General features: G+C 40.1%; 1 protein-coding gene across 2 annotated transcripts in view; it reads right to left on the reverse strand.

The window, feature by feature from the left end:
- The window catches only part of NUP93 (nucleoporin 93), a 69,291-nt gene that overhangs the window by 17,496 nt on the left and 29,261 nt on the right, over positions 1 to 22,534 (reverse strand). Inside the window, exons 1-6 of one of the 2 annotated variants that reach the window (XM_083751424.1) lie at positions 21,966 to 22,216; positions 11,529 to 11,591; positions 7,510 to 7,638; positions 2,932 to 3,006; positions 1,898 to 1,987; positions 756 to 895 (exon numbers count right to left, since the gene is read on the reverse strand). In XM_083751424.1, coding sequence (XP_083607550.1) covers positions 756 to 895; positions 1,898 to 1,987; positions 2,932 to 3,006; positions 7,510 to 7,629 — 425 coding nt within the window. In that variant the 5' untranslated portion in view covers positions 7,630 to 7,638; positions 11,529 to 11,591; positions 21,966 to 22,216. Of the gene's footprint in view, positions 1 to 755; positions 896 to 1,897; positions 1,988 to 2,931; positions 3,007 to 7,509; positions 7,639 to 11,528; positions 11,592 to 21,965; positions 22,217 to 22,534 lie in introns of those variants that run through there. The other variant, XM_083751423.1, reaches the window with a different exon arrangement.

Below are 22,534 nucleotides of genomic sequence, written 5' to 3' on the forward strand. Positions count from 1 at the left end.
CCATCTCTGTCCTGGGACTGCATTGGGATCGCCTGGTTAATCCTGATGGTTAAACTCCTAAAAGCAGGCTGTTGTTACACAATCCTGTGACCCTAATCGCACTAGCCCATCAATGAGATTATTCCATATTTGAGGTTTCCAGAAGCCTTTTTATAAGCAGCTAAAATAGGCTAGCTACAATTGGATTGAACTGTTTCTTTTGTTTCAATGTTCTGTTCTGAAAAGTATGTCACCCTGGTCTTGGGGAATAGAGAGGTACGTGAGATGCTATCCCCTGCTCCCCGCTGTGGTTATTTCTTTGGGGTCTCCAGAAGTCACTCCTCTCTGGAGTCAGAGAGTGACAAATGGGTGTGGTGACAGCGACATGAGTGCATTGAGCACGGCTATAGTTTACCCAGCCTGGCTGTTGGGGGAAGGACATGGGTGAAAGGTTCATCCCTTCCACCCATTAAAGGAATCCCAGTTCCAGTCAGCCTCCTTGCATGCTGGAAGATTCCACCACCCACCCACCCAGGATCAGATATTGCAACGATGTTCCAAGTCTGCTTTCTTTGGTACTGAGGTGGCAATGCTTATAGAGGACACTTGGGTATGAAAGCACAACATGTGAAGGACAGATCAGAAAAAACAGTTACATCTTCCTTGCACTGCATTTTCAGTTAATATATGAATGGGTGGTAGATCTTTCGGAAGCACTATAGGCATCTGTAACAACAAATGAAAGCTCCTGAGTTCTAACTATTTTGCTGCACTACCTTTGCTCGAGGTACTGGAGGGCCTGCTTGACAAACTCCATCTGCACTTCCATGCTTGTCCGGACCTTCAGCGCATCACTTGCAGGAACCAGCAAAACATCAGTCATTTGCTTCACCATAGCCCACAAGTCAGAAATGTTCTGCAAAACAACAACCAACCAAGTCAAATGACTAGAAGAAGCTACCACTAAAAGAAGCTGCATCCTTATCTTCATGAGAATGGCATTTTAAATGGACAGGGTATACATAGTAACGGTTCACAGGAACACTGTTGCTGACAGTACTAACTATCCTCACTTTTCTAAGATAGTAGTCTTCAATGTTTTCACCACTAGCATCATATGTACAGATATGGCAACAATAAAGCAATATGTCCTCACATATTGCTTTATTGTTGCCATGTCTATACATACGAAGCTAGTGGTAGTGATGTGACCCACCTTAGATCAGGCCACAACCTGGTAGTGGGCCCTCACCCATGAGTTGAAGACCAATGCCCCAAGGCCACAACTGTATTATAAAGGCTTTAAAGCAGCTGAAATTAAGTTGTACTCTTATGGCCCATACCCCAGGGAATTCTCTCTCTCTCTCTCTCTCTCTCTCTATATATATATATATTGCTGGAAAAGGTTTCTCTACAATGGGATGGACATGCAGCTTCCAGAAAGCCAAGTATTATATGTAGTGTCCATCATTTCATCAGTTACAGTGTGATTAGTAGACCATATGACACTAGAGTCTGTTCAGTGTCCCCCAAAACAAGGGATGGAGTTCAATGTTGTGCTGACATGATCATTCCATCAGTGCAAGCATTTCTGCTTGCCTGGATGAATGATCTCCCCCACCCCTTGTGCTGTTCTGGGGGTTCTCCTGAACCTCCAGAGAAGATTTTGGGAAGAGGCATGACAGCAAGCACTGTGGTGCTGGGGGCAGTCCTTTGCTGGCTTCTGCTAGTATACCAGGTTACTTGAATTTGGACCAAGATGTCTACTGCCACCAACCACTGCTGTACGCAAAAATGTCTGTATGCAGCAATCTATGGGCATATGGAAGAAGCAGCCAGTGTTTCCTCCGTCAGCAGGCTGCTCAGCTCAGTTGAGCACAAGCAGAGCATCTCCTTATGCTCACTTCACAGGCAGTACCTTATCATCCAACTCTGCTACAGAAGCACAAAGGTCCACCAAGTTGGGCTGCAGGTATCCATTCACAATCTTCTCGTTATAAACATATATCTGAAAACAAACAGAGTAAGCAGCTTCCTAGCACAAGTACCCCTTCCCCCAGTGCCTTCTCCCTCCAAACCCTTCCCTCCCTGCTAACCACAGAAGAATCTGAAACAAGCCTCCAGATCACATGGTCTTGGGGATGTGCTCCTGCCAGCAAGTGCCCCCGTTTCATTGCCTCGCAGCAATGGTGCATCAGGGGATACAGAGGAATACAAAATGTTCTGCCACATTTATTCTAAAGCCCCAGGCAGGCCTCAGGGTTGGGAGCGAGGCAGGATTTCTCACTGTTCCACATGGCATATCTCTAAGGACAACATAAGAGGATCAAATGCTGGCAGGTATGTAAGGGGTTTTTAAGTACATGCTCACATGGTGACACAATGGCCATATCTGCATAAGTCCAGGTTGCTGACTTAGTGTGGTTCATGTGGAACAAGCTTTGTGCTGCTACATGATGCTCGATTGCTCCCACTACACTCCTCATGTGTGGAAGAATGCAAGGGCTGTAGCTCAGTGGCAGAGCGCTTGCCTTGGAGGCAGAAGTTCCCAGGTTCAATCCCTGGCACCTTCAGGGACGGCTGAGGAAAGTCTGAAGCCCTGGAGAGCCACTGCCAGTCAGTGGAGACAACACTGAGCTTCATGGACACGTGTCTGATTCTGTTTCCTATAATTCTGTTTGCTATGTCCTGTACTTTCTGGTAAACCAATGTGTTGCAGCAGTCAGTATGTCTTTTGGTTCTCTTGGTCTGATCCACTCAAATCCGATCTGCTTCACACCACTGCTTTTATATCTGGTGTCAAATTCCATTTTTAAAATGTCTGTGTTTGTTTCATGCCGATGTCACTCAAGAGGATCAGCCTCTGAGGAGCTGGCCTCTAAGCCTGACTGTGGGCCTAACTGGGAGTTTCAGGTAATATAGCTGAGATACTGAAGTTTCTAATTTACTCACTTGTCGAGCGTAGGCCATCTCAATGTTGTCCAAAGAACTACGAACTGGTGGTGGTAGCTCACTGATGTAACTGGGCTGTTGGAAGGCAATGAAAATGCAGGTCATATTATGAAGCTTCTTGTCTTTGCTGGTTAAAAGAATGGATAAAATTAGAGAACACAGAATTGTTGGACTTAGAAGGATACGATAATAAATTTGGGTGGCATGTGTATTTATGGTGTGATAAGAACAGAGTGCACAAAGGTTTTGGAAATCATATTTTTAGAGGAACGTTAATTGAAGTGTGGAATAGGTACAAAAATTTATTAGAGCCCAAAACTCCAATGTGGCTATCGCCATTGGAAATAATGAGTACGAAAGGGGTCAATATGACAGGGAATTGGGTCACATATGAAAATTTGATAATCAAAGAAGGAGATAAGTGGAATCTGAAACCATATGAAGAGGTTAAAGAAAAGGTGAATGTTTGGTTGCAATACTTCCAATTGAATGCAATGTTTAAAAAAGATATGCGAGAAAAAGGTTTTTTAGGGGAAAAAATCGAGGTTTCAGCAAGAAATTTTGAATAGTGATGTAAAAACACTGTCAAAAATGTATAAATTATTACTTGAATGGCACACAAAAGATGAAGAAGTAAAAACGGTTATGATTCAATGGGCCAAAGATTTTGGTTATAATATACAATTAGAAGAGTGGATTAAACTTTGGAAAGAGGGAACAAAATTCACTGCATGTACTACGATAAAGGAAAATGTCATGAAAATGATATACAGAGGGTATATAACTCCTGTGAAACTTGGAAAGATGTTTAAAGTTAGTAATAAATGTTGGAAGTGTCAAGAGAAAGAAGGGACATTTTACCACATGTGGTGGGAATGTAAGAAAGTGAAATGCTTTTGGGAAATGATTTATAATGAGATGAAAAAAATGTTGAGATATACTTTTGTAAAAAAACCAGAAGCATTTTCACTTGGTATAGTAGGGAATGATGTTGGAAAGAAAGATGTGAAGTTATTTAGATATGCAGTAACAGCAGCCAGAATTTTGTCGGCCCAAAGGTGGAAACAGGAAGAAATGCCAGCGAGGGAAGAATGGAGAATGAAATTGATGGAGTACGCAGAAATGGACAAATTAACTGGGGAAATTCGAAACCAACGCGATCAGAGATTCACCGAGGACTGGAACAAATTTACAGAGTATATGAAAACTGTGTGTGATCAGGAAATAACGCTTGTAGGATTTCAAGAAGCTTTGTGAAAAAATAAACTGGAATGTCGCTTAAAAGAGAAGATAAAATAGGGAATGTCAAAGTGCAACATAAATGTATGAAATGTGAGAAGTTGTGAGAAATATGAAAATTGTCAGATAGGCTGATGGAAGTCAAAAAGAATGTATAAGTTAAATTGGATGTTAAATTATAAATGGATTGGTTATTGGAAATTTGAATAAAAATTAATTTCAAAAAAGAAAAAAAAGAAAATGCAGGTCAGAGTATTTGACACAAATTCATTTAGCAATTGGGTGGCATTTTTGTGCCAATACCAAAACTTCGAAAATCCCACCAGAGCATGAAGCTGCTGGGCAAGAGGCTTTTGCTGTAGCAAATTACTCACAGCTGTGAATCCATCTCTCTCTCCCTGTTCTTTATCTCCCTGCAACCCTTTAGAAGAAACCTGGGGACACATTTACAGGCCCAACGTCTGGTCGCCCTGCCACAGCGAGGTATTTTATTGCAGTGCCATAAGCACCAACTGGCTAAGTGGCCTGTGGGCGTGAAAAGAACCCTTGGAAAGACGTATGTCCTTCAATATCAAAATCTTGACATATGCCACTACCAACCCCCTCCCCCAATGCTCTTCCCCCACCCTTGTCCCTTAACAAGAGAGCTTTCAAATTCATAACTGCCAGTCTTTATTGCTTTAAAATAATGGTACATACACAAAGAGAGATGGTATGACAATGAATAATGTCAAGTTTAGAGTCAGATTTAGGTTTTGTAATACTTAGAGGTGTTGGAAAATAAATCAATTAAGGGATAGCTGCCTCCCACTCAGCAAAGTTTCTTGCTATGTTGCTAGGAGAAATCCCTATCAGCATGACTTCCCTGGTTCAGTCTGCCTGTGTGGCAGTGCTGGGATCACCAAACTCAGTCAGGAGAACATTTTGTTTGATGAGAAGACTCTGGTTTCTCTGGCATTCATTTCAGCATTCAAGACTATGCAACTTCAACCCTCGCATGACCCAAAGAAGGAAAAATCAGCTTGGTGTGTGAAAAAACCTGTTTTTATTTTGTGTAATCAATAAGTATGAAAGCAGGCAACATCTGCAACTAGCCATTTGGTGTGATAAAAGCATTTAAAATAATTGTCTTCTGTTTGCATGAGTCTCAAAAAAATGTGCAACATGCTTGGAAAGCACAGTCAGGCTTTATTGTCAAGTGTCATGGGCAGGCCCACTTTTTGGATTTCAGTGCAGGAAAATAAAACATGCACTTCTAATTCCCAGTGGACTTCTCCACCTTTACAAACAACTCGGCAGCACAGAAAGCTACTACAGTGGTACCTCAGGTTCCAGATGCTTCAGGTTACAGAGTCCGCTAACCCAGAAATAGTACCTTGGGTTAAGAACTTTACTTCAGGATGAGAACAGAAATCGTGCAGTGGCGGTGCAGCAGGCCCCATTAGCTAAAGTGGTACCTCAGGTTAAGAACAGTTTCAGGTTAAGAACGGACCTCCGGAACGAATTAAGTTCTTAACCCGAGCTACCACTGTACTCAATTGTGCCTCTAGCCCTTCTGCATTTAGCTTCAGTTGTTGCAAACTGCAGGCACCCAAAATCTGCATTATTCATACACACATTCCAAAGCAAAAACCTTGGCAGCCATTTTGGCAAAGCTCCAAAAGACTTGGCCATCCGCTGCAACATGGGGGGGAGGGGAAAGGGGGGACTGCAATGCTGCCAGTACACTTGCCATCTTGGCTCTATCTCGAATCCAGAAAACCTGAAGAAATACAGGAGTTTAAAGAGACCTGGGGATATCGGAACTCTGACAGAGCAGCCATGCACTTTAGATGGCATAGAAACAGGTTGTGTGACAGCTGCACTTTAAAATAAAAAGATGGGGGTGGGGAGATTCAGAAAAAACAGCAAGATGGCCAAAGGGTGTGGGGATGAGGGGGAGCAGAAGATCCCATTTGAACTGGAACCTTGGCCTGAACACTCCTGGAATACATAGCTAAGCCAAACATGATCCATACTGTTTTTCCTTTGACCAGACACCATATGCCCTTCAGGGAACTGTGGAAACCTCTAAAAGAGAATGTGTGTTCAGCTTTCTTTGAACCGTAAAACATCACTGACTAATTGGTCTTCTTTCCAGAAGCAACATGTCTGTATTTTTCACAAGCCCAAAGCTTGAAATATAGCTCCCCAGCTGACCTGCTTCCTGCTGTGTGGGTCTGTGCCTTTCAGCTGATTCTGCATATCCAGAGGTATCAATTAACTCTCTATTATATTCTAAGGATGGGGGTCTGCCTCTCGCTCGCTCACAATTTTTCTGAAATAGGATTTAAGTGCAGCATGAATTTGGAAAGTTAAGCAACTGGCTTTCAACGCAGCAGATGCTTGGCAAACCTCCCAGGCCTTTGACTTCAAGGCTGGGGGCAAAACATCGCATCAAGGGTTTCAAATGCTCTCGCAGCGACACACCAGTATTATATAGGCTCTGCAGGAGAGAGAAGAGCATTACAGAGCGATAAATCACATCCTGTCTTTTAACTGATTTGTGAAGTGTATTAGATGGATTTTTTTTTCTTCCTTTGAGATTTCAACATTTGTGATAAGGGCAGTCTACCACTTAACTCTAAGCTAGTCATCCTTTGTACCCACTGTTACCTGTTCAAAAGATGTTCCCAATAAAGGTAAACTCAATTTCACATAAACCCCCAGAAACTGTTGAATGCTTCCTGAACAACCTGCTAAGTCTGCAAGGCTCTGCTACTGAAGAGCAGTGAGTGATCACCCAGTTTCCAACATATTTTGTCTGCATCCCCCACAACTGAAAAATTTGATAGCCCACTGAGTTTAATAAGTTGTCAGTAAAACATCTTCCACAGGGTATTTCCATAAAAAAAATGCTTCTGTGATTAGCACAGGCTTAAGAAAAAGAGATCCCAGCATCATTTCCAGATCACAATATGAAGCATAGCCAATTAACATGAGCAATTTGGAAAATGAACTTCAGGGTTCCACCCGTTTCTACAATGAAGAACACTTTTAGATGCAATTAGGAAGTGAAGAGTTCGAGGAGGATCAAAAACATTTTTTAAAAACTACAGACGCTGAAGACTGCAATTATGTGAAAGCACCGGGGGGGGGGGGGGGGGAGAGACGCAGGAGGTAGTAGTGAGCAAGCTTAGATTTCATTTTAAAAGCGAGTTCCTTGACACCATGACTGTGAAGATATGCTTGAGAGTGTACAGGAAGAGAGTGAAATCTCAAAAGCCAGAGAGAATAAATGATGATGATGATGATGATGATGATGATGATGCAGCAGCTGCAATAGAGCCCAAGAGATACCTCATTCTCTTGAGTGAAGTCCAAGGCATCTTCTCCTGAAGCCAGCAGTGTGTGAAGGATCCTTTGCTTCACCTGTTCCCATTCGACCAGCATTGATTCTCGGTGATACTCCTCAGCCATAGCAAAGGTCTAGGAAAAGCAAGATTAATGCACAAAACACTGACCCAAGAGACTACCCTTCAGCAACCTGGTGCTTTCCAGATGCTCTGGACTCCAGCTCACATTTTATGTGAACATTTAGCTTTATAAAAGTTGACTTCTGAGGACTGGGTGTGATCAGAAAGAAGACCCTTTCTAAAGGTATGCACTGAATCAGAACAAAGTTTTGAAGAACCAGATTAAACTCTATCACTCTGTCATTCTCTCCATTCTGGTACTATCAAAAAATGAAGTTGTTCCTAAATATCTTTCATTTTGGGATAAATCAAATGCAAAACAATATGGCTACTCTTGGTTTAAGTGAAGAATATTTGATCGTTCCGAGTGAATCCAAATTTAATCAGAAACAAAGACTTGCAGACACGACAAGCTACAGAATCACTTTGTGTCATCTTGTCTTGCACTCTCAAAATAGTTACCATAGATTTATTAAAATTATTTATTATAATCTAAGCCACGTCTGCGTCCTGACCATCTTGTTAAGAACTACATTCTTGATGACTTGACATTTTAGCTGTGAATCAGTGTCCACATACACCACATACACCAGTTCACGGTGAATTATTTGCAGGCTCCAAATGGTTAGTGATTTACCAAATGTCTTGAAACTAAATATTTTGATTGCTTGCATTGCTTTTGTTCATTGTGTTACTATGACACTGACAACTGCAATACAACATTAAATATGTTTTTCTAAACAGGCAGCCATGTTTGACAAATATGTTTTGTCTGCATGCCCATATATAACTGAAGCATCATGTCCTCCTCTCTATTTTTTTATTGCTACACTTTCATTGCAGGCTGCAGCTGTTTTCCCAGCAACCAAGTTGGGCATTCTTTATGTCTATAATAGGATAGTAGCTTGTAAAAAGGCTGATTCATACTGGTCACAAATTTACAAGGGCTGGTCAGCTGGACATTACTGTCCCTCCATTTTAAAAGAGCAAAACTCCATTCTAAGGCAGTCAGACCTGCATTTATGTGGCATTGCCTTTGTTTAATTTTGCCTCACTCACCAGGAGCGTGTCTATGTGTGGGGGTTGCATATCAACCTGACCTTACGCCATATGGGCTCTCTCGTGTTATCACTCTTAAGTGATAAGACATTTGCTTCCCAGCAGAAGTGTGGTTACCTGGTGCTTCTTCTCTACAACAAGTGACCCTGGTGCAAGTGTTTTCAAAAGCACATAATATTTCCATCCACCTGTTACTCCGGAGACTGCCTGAATTGGTTTACATTCTCTCTAGAATGGGACATTACACTAAGATGAGCAAGACAGATGAGTAACCTTGGCTGGGACAAACAGGTGTATGTGTGTGCGTTCGTATCTCAGTCCAAAAGTCAGCTTGTCCCCACGGTTTGGGTTTGTTTGGGGGTGTTTGGAGCACTGCATATCTGTAGTGGTAGTGATAGCTATGGAGAATCAGGCTTTGCTAAAAAGATTAAAATGCAGAATAGGATTTGAGTATGTGTTTTACTCACATACAAATGCAAAAAGAGAAGGTCAAAGAACACATTTTTTGCTGTTCAGCTGACTTCTGATTTGTCTTAAAACAGAAATTACAGGAAGTCAACACAGGCATTTATTTTGCTGTCAAATTAATGCCCTGAATATAGCGCTCAACTAGAAGAGTGGAGCCAGTAATATTTTAAGACACCACCTCAACTAATATTTAAGACACATCTTTTCCTACAGGCATCTGGGGAAGATTTGAGATGAAGAAGTGGTTTTGTTCTGCTGTTCTGTGGCTGTTTTATGATGTTTATTGGTTTTATGTAATGCCATATTTTATTTATTTGTTTTTTAATTCATACTGACTTTGGCTGTATACTTCCCTTGGAATCTTCAGATTGAAGGACGAGTTATAAATGGAATAAATAGATTAATAAATATCTTATGGTCTGACGATACTTTATCATTTATTCATGGTTACAAACAATTACAAGGAAAGCTACAATTTCCAAGTGGTGGAACAGGAGCCCCCAGTTGGCCAAGAGAGCCTTGCTGATGGCTTGTTAAATTCCTGGCACTGTGATCTGCTTAGCATGCTGAGCAGGTAGAAGACCAAATGCCAGCATTAGCTGGGGCCTGATCTATTTTGGCTAATTACTACTAATGCTGGCAAAATCAGTTATGCAACTGATTTCATTTCATTTTTCGACAACAGAAACATACAGCTTTTCCTTTCACCTGCACCCTGCCCTTTCAGTAGATGATGCTCAGTGCTGGATGTCAGCCAACATTTTGTAGATAAAGTTCAGAGTGTGGTGTTGGAGGCAAAATGCAGCTGAGAATTCTCAGCTTTCTTTTTTTAAAAAGCTTCCGGTTCTTGGGACTGAAAAGTTATGCTTGGGAGTGTGCACACAATGCTGGCTGAAATGTCTGAAGTTTGTGGTGCTCTACAATCCTCACTATTTTCTCACTTCTTCAGGCACAATTCAAGATCCTGATGCTCATTTCTAAAGCCCTGAATAAACTGGTGCCCACATACTTGAAAAAAGAGCACCTCTTTCTATATGTGCCAGTTTGGGCCTTACAAACAGATGGGGAGGCTCTTGTGGTCTTACCCATCATAAGGTGATTCAAAACAGGGACTTTTCTGTAGTGTCACCCCATTTACAGAAACAGCTCCCTCCTCCAATTTGGAGATCAATCAATCAGTTTCACCTAACCACCCAGATGTTTCAGTAATACTGAATGTTTTGGTTGAACCATCGTTACTGTTTTTCTCATACTGTACCGATATGGGAGTTGTTAACATTAGTTTAGTAGTTACTATTTTTATGTAAAACATTTTTATTGTTTTATTATTGCATTATGAACTGTCCTGTGATACTAAATGCATGAGGGTAGTCAACAAATGAATTAAATAACAAAAAATAAAATAAAATATGTAGAGCAGTAGGAAAATGTATTAAAGTAGACACATGTATTAAATTACACACAAATGAGAGAAGTTAGACAAATAAGCTTGATTAGTATTAGTCATACAGGTCAAAGTTTTCTTAATATAGGCTTTGGTTTGCCTATGTGCCAAATTGATGCCAATGGCACCAGACTTAGGGTAGGGTGGATATTGTACATTACAAAAGCATGCTGTTGGCCAGTCCCGGAAATAAATTGAGAAAAACCAATGCTTCCACATCTTCAAGAAAAACATAGCATTAAAAATAATAATCAGAGGCCATTACACATAAACTTGAACTTAATCACAGTGATTTCAAATCTTCATTTTGTGGTTTCTCACTATTATTATTACAGGCTATTTCAAAGGCAAACCAGTAAAATAAGCAAGAGCTTAACTCATGTTCACAGAGTACTAATGTATAACTCTCAGCTGAATGCATGTAATCTTAGCCCTACTCATGTAGCCAAATAAGGAACACCGTACACCATGGATGAGAGTGGGAGACTGTGGCATTAGGGCCAGACACAAACTTTCCACTGACTCTTCTATGCACAGCCCATGCACAAGAGCCAATCAACTCAGGAGCAGCAATCCCACTCCTCCACTCACTTTGGGTTTATTACAGAAAAGTATTTGTCTATACAGTTTATTCAATTCCAGTGTGTGAAGTCATTACTCTGAAAGGGTTTTAAAACTAGGCATGGGAAAGAGCTCTTGCACTTGTAGAGCAAAAGCAGGCAACAATGTCATTCTCTATTGAACTGATGGGATTTGGAGTCCAACAACCTCAGGAGGAAGCACACTAGCTACTCATGCTATGAAGAATAGTATAACCACAAATCTGTCATGTTGCAATGCCAATTAGAATGCAGAATTCTCTGAGATTCAGCCTCTCTACTGAAGAGGTGTTTCAATTTCAGGACTTTTTCATATGCCCTTCTCCAACTTACCCGTTTCCTGGACTCTTCAATGGCAGACAGCAAAGCATTATCTTTTTCATTTTTTAGGAATCCCTGTTGAAAGAAAAAGTGCAGATTCAGAAATTGGCTTGACATTTAAATTCGGACACATTTGGTACTACACCAACCTTTACCAAGCTGGTGCCCTCCAGAGGTTTTGGTCTATAATTCCCACCAGCCCCAGCCAGCACGCACTACAGGAGTGATGGAAGGCTGCCTTACATACACAGCTGGCTTAAGTTTAGTTTTAAGACTAAGCTTAACAATATTCTCTGCAAATTGCTACAACAGCAAGATTATTCAACTTGAGAGGGGAAAGAGGAAGATGTTCAAGAAGCTCCATGTTAAAATGAAAGAAGTTGAACACTTCCCTTTCAATATATATCTGCATTAACTCTTTACAAAGTGCCCTGCTTCTGTTCTCTCTCAGCTCCGCACTGCAGCACCTGCTGCTTCTCTTCCGGTTTGTGAGAACCAGAACGAAAAGCTCTGGATGCCAGTGAAGAGACATTAAGCTTGCCTGATCACAAGGAAGAGTTAAAAAGTGATGGTCTGGTTCCACAAGCTCCAGGCCAGTCCCTGAAAACATACAAATAACCCCAAAAAGGGCAAGTTGACTGAACGGCAGAAGCCAAAAATAATTGCTTATCCTTTCACTTATCCAGCTAAAGCATGAGAATAGCTGAACTCCAAAGCTATTCTATTTTTGTTTGTATTATTTATCTATCACATTATTTTGGAAGAGTTTAGCGTAGCCCAAGCCCTCAGCCAATTCTCTGGGCAAGGCTTAACAACATGTCATTGATTTAACACACTCTGCTTTCCACTTTATTTATTCACAGGGGAACATACCCAAGCAGGCAGGCAGCCAGATCAACCATCAATCCAGAACAGCAAAAACAGCTACTCTTTTATTTGCTGTGTGCATCTATTTTGCTTTTTAAATCCTGGCTTTATACCCAGTCACATTCCCATCAAACATGAACAGACAACTTGGGGAAATGAGGCACCATCATAGGAATAGGTAAAAGGCAGAACAAGAGGGGGGGGGGGAGTCAAGGAAGCAAACAGCAATTTCGAATAACAGAAACTGCAATAGGAAAAATGACGAAGATTTAAATGGAGCCTCAAATTTGGATTTATGTAATTTGCTTTTTAAAATATTTACCAACAAGCTTAACAAAGTTCAATAAGTAGCTTATGCATCAGGTCTGTGGCTCTCCTGAAGACACTGGGATCGAACTTCTAGCAGGGCCAATGGTTGGTTAGGGATTATGGGAGTTAAGAGTCCAACAGCATTTGGAAGGCCAAAGATTCCCCATCGTCCCATAAATTAACATAGTGGGTTTCAACCTCTGTCCAGAGAATTCCAGCTTCTTGGAGATTCCTCAATTAGAAAAATCAGCAGCACAGTAATGGCAGAGTGCTCCTGAAAGACAGCTTGCCCATTGCAACTGATCTTCCCCAGGAATTGGAAGCTTCTGGAAAGCGTCGGGTTGTAATTCAGTTTCTATGAGTGAACCAGGACGCATTTGTAGATCAGCATTTTCAAAAGCCAATTTCTAGCCTGCACAGTTGCTCATGTATTCTAGAAAAGACCCAAGGAATGCCTACAACAGCTCTCATGCTAAAGGGCAAATGCTCTCTTCCTTGCACAAGTACATCCCACATCAGCTTTGGCCATTTTCTCCTTTTCATATTATTCTCACAATTTAGGTACAAATAACAATTGGGAAAAAGATTAGGCTCCAATTTGCTTGAATTTTGAAAAAGAGAGGCTGCAAAAAGTGCATGCATGAATACGTCACATCTGACTAGTGTCACATTCCAACTGAAAATGATTTGCGTGAAGTGATCCTGAAATAAAGTATTAAAGTGGGAACGGGAAGAAATTGGCACATCACACAGAATGTGTGTTTGATTAATAAAGACTATTACATGGAAGATGCAAGGGAGAAGATTAAGAACAAAATCAGAATGGCCAAGACCAGTTAAGAAACAGGCAGAGTTCAGTCCTTCCTGTTTAATAAATTAAAAGAAAGGGAGTTAGATACCTTATACAACTTTGATACAAAGTAAACAAGCAGGACCACTGAAAAGCCAAGGTGACAATTATAGATCATTTGGCTGTGGCATAAACAGTTTATGACTACTTGGCTGGAGTTTTTAATTATGCCCAGTTTATCACTTTCTGGTTCCTTCCAGTGGCTATGATTAGGAGGAGGCAGAATGCATGGGCAGAACACATGCATACAAAAGGTCCCAGGTTCAATCCTAATCATCTTCAGGAATGACTAGGAGAGATCCTTTAATGAAACTCTGGTTTTCACTCCTTCCGACGTCACTTTTGCACACTTAGATGAATGTGTTTGAACAAGAACAAACGTAGCTTGAAAAGCTATTTTTAAATAGCACACGTAAAGACAGGGCACCACCAAAGGAGTGAGAGGCAGGGAAGATTAGTTTTTTCCATCGGAAATGCTTTAGGAGCCCATCTAACATATACTACCTGCAAACAGGCCATGCCAGTCACTTAGGCGATGCTTGCAAAATAAGGACGTTACTGCTAGACGGCACAGTTCCTGCCAGCAGACGATGAACAGGGACAGTCCTTGTTAGTGAAAGTCAAGGAGCCAGAGCACAAACAGCTCCAATTTTGTTTAGCTCCAATTTTGTTCTCCTTTTTTTTGGCTCCATCAGAACTTCATGGAACATTACTGAAAATGTAGACAAATTGATGTCTCTTCTATGCCACGGAGAAATTGGGGAAAAATATGTCTTTCTGGAGAATATTTAGTATCAGAGCTGTAGCATTTGAAATGTAAACAATACAATATGATAGGCAACCATATTCCAAATAAAAAATAGGAACCAATAATCAAGACACTTACATTGAAGAGAAGGAACCTGCAGGGTATGCCAACTTAGCTTCAAGGCTGTTCTCGTTACATATGCAAAATCATAATTGGATAACAGACTCTGACAACATCATTCTGGTTCTTAAAGCATTCAGGTTAATTTGGCAATGGTGGGAAGAGACAATTCTGTATGAGGATTCTTTACAAGGAAAGTAGAACATGCTGATCTTAGAGCAGAAAAGATGGTGAGCAGGAAGTCGTGGACAGGGGGTTAAACCAAGCAAAAAACCAGACGTTCTGTAAGAGACAGCCCATCTGCACTAACATCACAGTTGTTTGGTATGGCATTATTTTCAGGGCCACCAAAAGAAGTAGAAGACCACTCAGAGGCAGGCCCAAGATTGTTTGCAGTATTGCAAGGGATCCTAGGCTGCAATTTGTGAATCATGCAGGGCAAAACGACTGGGACCAGCCCTACCAAGTACATATCACTGAAGACCTTCTTCCAGAGTTTTCTTAAGGTAACAAAACTGTGAAGGGTTAGATGTTGAGCTTGTTCAGATATAACACCAAATTATGATTTGAGACTACAATAAACTGTGAAGGAGTCTTGGGTTTCTGAAACACGACCCCAATGTAGTAATCCATCCCCTAGTTTGAGGGAACCCACTTGCTGTTTGGTCTAAACTAGCAAATTGTGATTTGGTTATGGATTGCAACCCTGGTATGCAGGGCAAATGTAAGTATTAGGTTTGTTGGGTTAGGGTGAACTATAGCTTGCCTCAAACTAGGAATAGAGAGAGGGAACTATGAGAAATATATTTATCACAATATTCAAACCAGATTAAGGGACATTGAAAAACAAAACATTGAGTCAGCTGTAAAAAAAAACTGCTCCCCCAAGTTCTATGGTTTAAATACAACAGATAACAGGGGCACTTATATTTCAAAATTAATAATTCTATTCAAGGCCTTCATGTTAGCCCGACTGAACGTTTTCCCCTCAGCTTTTGTCAAGGACAGACATTTAAACATCCCCATAAACAAAAGACATTGAATGTACCAGACACTGTAGAACATCTTATTTAATACTGTCCATGCTACAACCAGTTACACAAACGTGTGCTATCCCCTTTTTTGGGTAGTCTAACATCACCGCACAATGAAAATATCAGATTCTATCTTTCTGACTCAGAAGTAACTGCAAGCGTAGCTGAGATTTTGTTAATAGTATCTCTTAAGAGTAGTGAATGGTACCATTTAGCGGGAAGAAACTCCAACGAAAACCCTCGTTATTACATATTCTACATGGCTGTTTTTGTATATATTTTAACATTTTATATATGGATGTTTTATGATGGCCTGTATTTGTAGTGCCTAATAAAGGCTTGGTGAAGTAGAGAAGGAACTACAGCATAGAGGGTGGGAGGAAAAGGCAGGGAGCATGGCCTCAACTTCCCTGAAGGCTTGCTCTTATCACACCAAACCATGGTTTGGCATTACACCTGAACCAGCTTACTATGAGTTATTGCACTGCGCTGCACTGCAGACTTGTGAGCATCTAGAATACCCTTAAATAAATAAGCAAATGCAGCAGCTCTCTCTAACTTGACAACAAAATGATATACCACATGTGGTATCAAGGTTCGTAAATGTGTTTTAGCAACTATATATACAAGTGTGATCGTTTCTTTTGTTTGAAACTAAATGATGTGCAAAGTAGAAAGGGAATTTTAAATCAAGTTTAGAACAAGGCTGACAGGTGAGGTGGTCTTGGAATTTTGTACACTCCAGTAAAACTCCAACATGTGCATAGAGAAGGAAGCACAGTCCTCGCACAAGGCTTCAAATAGCTGCATTGCTGCAGATAATGGACGCAACCCATCAAACACGACTGCTGGGTCATCTCCATTTATTTCAGGAAAGCTCAGACTGAGATACATACAGCCCACAATGAAATCAAAGCTGCGGCCATGAAGGATGGATCAGACCCAACACAGGGATGTTTAAAAGAGAAGTTCAATTACAACTGGAAATCTGACAAGGGCTCTGCATTTAATATTTGGGTGCCAGCTGAAGGGTTTGGATATCCAAAGCAAACTGAGCTAACCACTCTGAATAAGTTTGGTATATGAGACAATGCCATTTGGAATGCAATTTCGCCAGTAAGTATGCAGAAAGCATGCAAACATGAAGAAGAAAAGGGAGGCAGGACTAATCTTACTGTCATTGACCTCCATTTTTATGAGGGTGTTTCTGACAACAGCAGCAGCAATGGTGCCGGCAGCCATTTTAACCTTCAAATTCTGAAATAATTTCATCAGTTTGTTTTTTAAATTGAAATTTCTTAATCAATGCATTGGGACGGGTACCATTAGTTGATCATTATTTAATCTAATTCTGCTTGTAATTTATTTCTGTTGAAATGTATATTAACGCTGACATTTCATACTTGGCACCAGACACTTGTTAAGCTTTAAAAATGCATGCAATATGAATGGGGCGTATGAGTGCATGGCAAGGTTCAGTTTTGAGCTGTCTTTAGGAGTCAATTCAACCTCCACCAGGCAGTAAATCTAATTTGAGTTAATAATCTGTTAAAGACAGAAATTATAACTCCATGTAATACTACTTCAAAGTTTGAGCTACATAAATACGTAGAAAAAAATAAAAATAAAATTAGTGCATTTGTTTTTTCTTTCACCTATTATTTCACTATCAGCAGAGGGTCCATACTGCTCCAAAGTTCCAACAATATTCTTCTCAGTTCTTGATGACCATTATTTTTGACAAAATAATTTAGTTCATAGCTGAGAATTTGCAGAAGGGACAGGAAAAGACCTCTTACCACCTATTGGAAACTTATCATCATTTGAAGGTCTGTGTCCCAGTTGATAGCCTGGACCTAAATTTGGGGTCAATGAATATTTGTTTACCATCAAGCAAATTAAACCCTGTCTTATTTGGTTTCACTACTACCAAGCTATGTCACAGACTTCCGGACAGTAATTCTGTGACAGTTGTTGTGTTTTTTGGACCAGAGATTATTATAGCCAATAATGGTGATGACAGAAAAATTAAACTAATTTTTACATTAAAAGTATACATTCTGCATTCAGCCTTCCTCTGGGCTCAGCAATATACAGACTTCACAAAGTCAGTTCTGTAAGTAGTTCTGCAAGCTCTTGTAACTCCACATTCTATGTGCTGGCTGAACTATACCTAGTGAAATGATGGGACCAGTGCTTCAAATGCTATGACAAGCCATCTTGAGCATTGGCACACCATTATACTTATAGCTGGATATATGCTACTGTGTATGGCACCCCGGTAGAACACCTGTTCTAAACCACAAATTGACCATTTCCACTGATGTCCTGTCCCCTCACATTAAGTTGCAGGAACTCATATGATGCTTCTAAGGAGCCAAGCATGGTTATCTGAAAGAAAGGTTCATCTTCTGAGGCACACAGAGAGAGTCCTTTTAAATGATAGTTTATTCTCAGAATAGAGAAATGCCGTAATAAGAAAAAGATAATTCCAAATATAATTTTCCATTAAAGAGGCTCCCATATACACTTGCTTAAAATTGGATGCAAAGGTATAGAAAAGGAAAAAGGAGCTATTTCTGGTTCTAGAATGGAAACTGAAAAATGATGGTCATAACTGGCAGCAACCAGAACTGAAAAGAATCATCTTCCTCAGAATGAGCAAGGGGAACGCCCTGAAATCAGGCTAGTTAACTAATTTTTCCTTGTGACGCCATTTTATTGCTTTTTGCTGCCATTTTAGTACTCAAGTTACACGTATGCCTTTTATTTTTCAAGGAAGAAACATTAATGCTTTCTTTCTCAAACAACCTCAAAATAATTTAGATGTGTCTTTTTACCCTTCCTTCTTTTATGTAGCTGTGGTTTCTGCTATTGCACTGTCCTCAGGTACAAGGGGCAGAAAAGCACAATTCTGCTACTCCAGGACCCCGCCTTAGCTCTCAGCATTCAATGCATTCAAACAGGGTTAGGAAATTATGAAAAATCAATGGAAAGAGGCTTTCTTTGGGAATACAAGAGGCAGGGGAGTCTGTTTCCCAATATAAAGACAAAGAGAAAATCCATGAGCCATAGGGACTTGGGCTACAATACTATACTCACTTACCTGGGAGTAAACCCAACTGTACTCAACAGGGCTTACTTCTGAGTAGCCATGCATAAACTTGTTACCCAAAGAGAAGTTTGTTTGTTTTTTTTTTTGGGGGGGGGAAAGAAAAAGTAACACACACACACACACATACCCCATCTATCTCCAGTGCCTACCTGGAGACAGCACTGCACTTTTGCCACTGCAAAGAAGCCTGATTTTAACATTCATCATATTAGAAACACTTTAAAAACCATCATAAATTAGCTGATAAAAACCTCACCATTGGTGTAGAATCACTGACTTCAAATGAATTATATCAATGAACAGCTTCCCTGGAATGCCATCCAAAAATCAAAACCAAAACCCCTCTAAAATATTAAGAAAACCACCCAGCAATTAACACTGTCACTGATCCTCTGTCCTATTGAGTTTCTTAGGCTGAAAAGGCAACTCCTCTGTCTTCACCATGTTACTCCTGTTCACATGATATCTCTCCTTTTTTTTCAACAGTCAGCCCTCTGGCTCCCTGTCAGAAATGCTTCATCTGCAGCTTTTCAGAAGCATTTCCATAGCTGGATTTTTACCGACACATATATTCTTGTACTATTGCAAATGGAGCTATACGCTTCACAACAACTACATTAAAATGTAGTGCATGTGCTCAAACACATTTTTTAAAAAGCTTCTTTGCTGCCCACATTTCACACTCTTTGGTTCATTTTAGCTTTGTTTCTTTAAGCCTGCAAGCTTCCCCAAACCTAAAATACAACTGAGTTTAACCACTTCATTTTTCTTGCCCTGAGACAATCCCATGTACCTGCTTATGATTCTTTCCCCTGGAAACACTAAAGATCTTGCAGTTTCTGTAAAAAAGCCAAGAGTTATAAGCTTCCCCACTACCCCACCTTCCATCTACCAAGTGTTCAGCATCTGCACACACCAACGCCCACTTGCTGGGAAACGCCTGGTTCGAAAGAGCCTTCTCGGTATATTGCAAGCACTGAAATATGATAACCAAGTTAAATGGAGATGCAAAATGCAGAACCAGGAGATGGACACGCTCACTCACTGCGACACTTTTGAAAATGTCATTTAATAATTTTCTTTCTGAGCATTTGAAGGGTTGAAAGAACTTTGTCACTATCAAACTTTCAAAGCAAAGCTACAACCTATTTTTCCCAGACTGGTATGATCAATGCGTATAAGATTACAACAAAGGGGCAGCAAGCATAAAAATACCATACTTGATATTAATACATTAGGGTGAGGTGGGGTGAGGCAATTTGGAAGAATCAACAGATCTGAGACTTCAGGTGTCTACTTTAAATAGTTATCTCATACATTGCACCAAGACAGTCACCCAAGAATCTTAAATTCAAATAAGACAAATTGCAACAAAACAATTGGAAATTAATGAATCATTTGTTAAACAGATGATTAGACTGAGAAACAAATACTATTCCTCCTCTGACAGCGGGGGGGGGGGGGGGGGCGGGGGGAGAGAGAAGGAATCACTCTTGAGCAAAAAAAAAGTTTTAAATAGGTGGTGATAAGGCTGGAATTAATTTTATTTCTGTTTAAACATTTGGCCTTATAAAAATGGTACATAATTAAAAATGGATATAGTTCCTAAACACATTATACAAATTAAATTTGTATAGAAATTTGATGTATGAAACATTATTTAACACAATCTACAAAACTTATTTAATAATAACCATGTATTTTATCTATTCCTGCTATAAGTGATTTATGTCCATTAATTATTGTAGGCTTGATGAAGAAACACTGCTTCTACAATAATTTCCCCATTTTAAACTTTTTCACACTTATGACCATGAGACCAATGTGGTAAAGACACACAGAAGACAAAAGGTTTCCATTTTCCCTCATTCAACAGTATGCATATCCACACCCTCATTTTTTAAAATAAAAAATAAAATGCATTCTTCTATAGAATGTATGTGATATGTTAAAAAGACATGAAAGCTAAACATTTTAATCACACACACAAGACAACTGCAACCCAAAAACACCCAGAGCATGGTTTTAAAATAAGCAAGCTGGACCTAGGGATTCTAGATGGGGATTTAGGTGTCTCCCCCTCCCACCTCCCCATACGTTGATTTACAGAGCTCACATTTGAACTCTGGTTCCCACCCTCTTCAGACAAAGGAAAATAATTTGCTATAAGACAGTGCAAAACTGCAAAAATAACTGAGGCATCTCCCACTTAGGGACAGTGGCAAGCTCCATCTTTGCATGAACATCTCATTGTCTCTCTTCTCTCTCATTCATATATACGAAAGCATATATATATATATATATATATATGGGATTGCCAGGCTGTCTCTGTAGCAATGCTCCCTTTTAAACCAGGCTTAACACACAACTGTTTGGTCAAAGAATGTTGCCACACAGCAACATCTGTGTGCCAAGCTAGTTGTCGCATTTCTCATGGAACAAGGAAAAGGGACCAGGCAACCGTCCAGTCTACACCTTAATGATTTTAAAGTACAACCTCTAAACTGGTTGGATGAATCCTTAACTGCCTGTACCACATCAAGAGATGTATAAAATAGAAACCTTTATTTAGCTTCCCCAATGAAGGCAGAATACTATGTTACAGACAAAACCAAATCAGCCACTCCACAGAAATATGTGCGCGCTCTCTCTCTCTCTCCTTCGTTGTTTTACATGGCTAAGAAATTTTAAGTTCAGAGTACTGACTCATGCCCAAAACCTAACAATATAAAAAGTGTCTGACTATCAATTATACTTAATTCAAACCACTTTCAGTGGGGGAGAGAATATACTTCAGAACCAGGAAATAAATAATAACTCTTTATTTATTGACACCTTCCCTTAAAATTAGGGCTTCATCTATATATTTCACAACTGAATTTCTAAGAATATAAAGCAAGTGGCTATACAAACTGGAACATATACAGATTTCCACCACAGTTATATCATAATCCAATTTACAGATATTTCTCTTTGAAAAATCTACCATCCAAGGATGGTAATATCTTCAATGAAATCAGCAGGCTACACCTTAAAAACGTAGCACTCCTGACTTTTGCCTACATGTTAAAAAAATAAGCAGCAAAGGATTCTAAGGAGGTGAATAAATGGATATATTTTAAAAGCAGACAACAGACGCCCCTCCCTTACAACTATTTCAAAGGGAGGAGGGGAATTAGCAGAAGCAAAAATCTAATATTTTATTTTTAAATTATCACAGTTATTTTTCTAAATTAACTCTCAATTTCTACATATTTAAAAACAATCCACATTTGTATCTTTCATTACTACAGAAAAGAAACTGATTGAGTTCTTTGTGTGTTAAATATACATGCATTTAAACAAACAAACAATGTGTAAAATGCATTTCCTATCTTGTGGGCTACAAGAATGAGAAGTTACAAACCTTGTCGGGGTGAGTTGCAATACTTTAAATGCCTGGCATTTGGTTCCAGGCACCTCAAATCTTCCTGTATCAGAGCTCACAGTTTTTCTTCTCAAGGGTGGGAAACCCCCTGCAAGCTCTGCTATGGCTGAGACAGTGAAGAGTCCAGCAAGACAATGAGAAAGCAGCTGTTCCCACAGTGGAACACCACTGCCAGCAAAGCAGCGGTGGCATTTGCTCAGGGCTGTCCTTCACCAAGGATAGGCAGCACTGGTGTGAAACCAGTTACTGAAGGGAGCGTTTATAGGTTACAGAAGGATACTTTATTGTTAATGGAATGTACCATGTAAGATTTAAGAGCGGGGAGGAGAGAAGGGAAGGAAAAGATGAGATGCAAGCAGAGAAAGATTTAACAAGGGTTTATTTTTCCCACCCCCACCCCAAGCCACTGCAATTACTCCAATGTGAATTTTTGATGACTTCCGACATCTTGCATGGTTAATAACCGTTTCAGCTGTCATGTTTGGTTAATGTTGAAAATGCATTTCCTGCACTGGAGGTGCAGGGCTGTGGCTACACATTGCAACACC

This window comes from Podarcis gaigeae (assembly GCF_964106915.1).
Source record: "Podarcis gaigeae genome assembly, chromosome: 8".
NCBI classification, from domain to species: Eukaryota; Metazoa; Chordata; class Lepidosauria; order Squamata; family Lacertidae; genus Podarcis; species Podarcis gaigeae.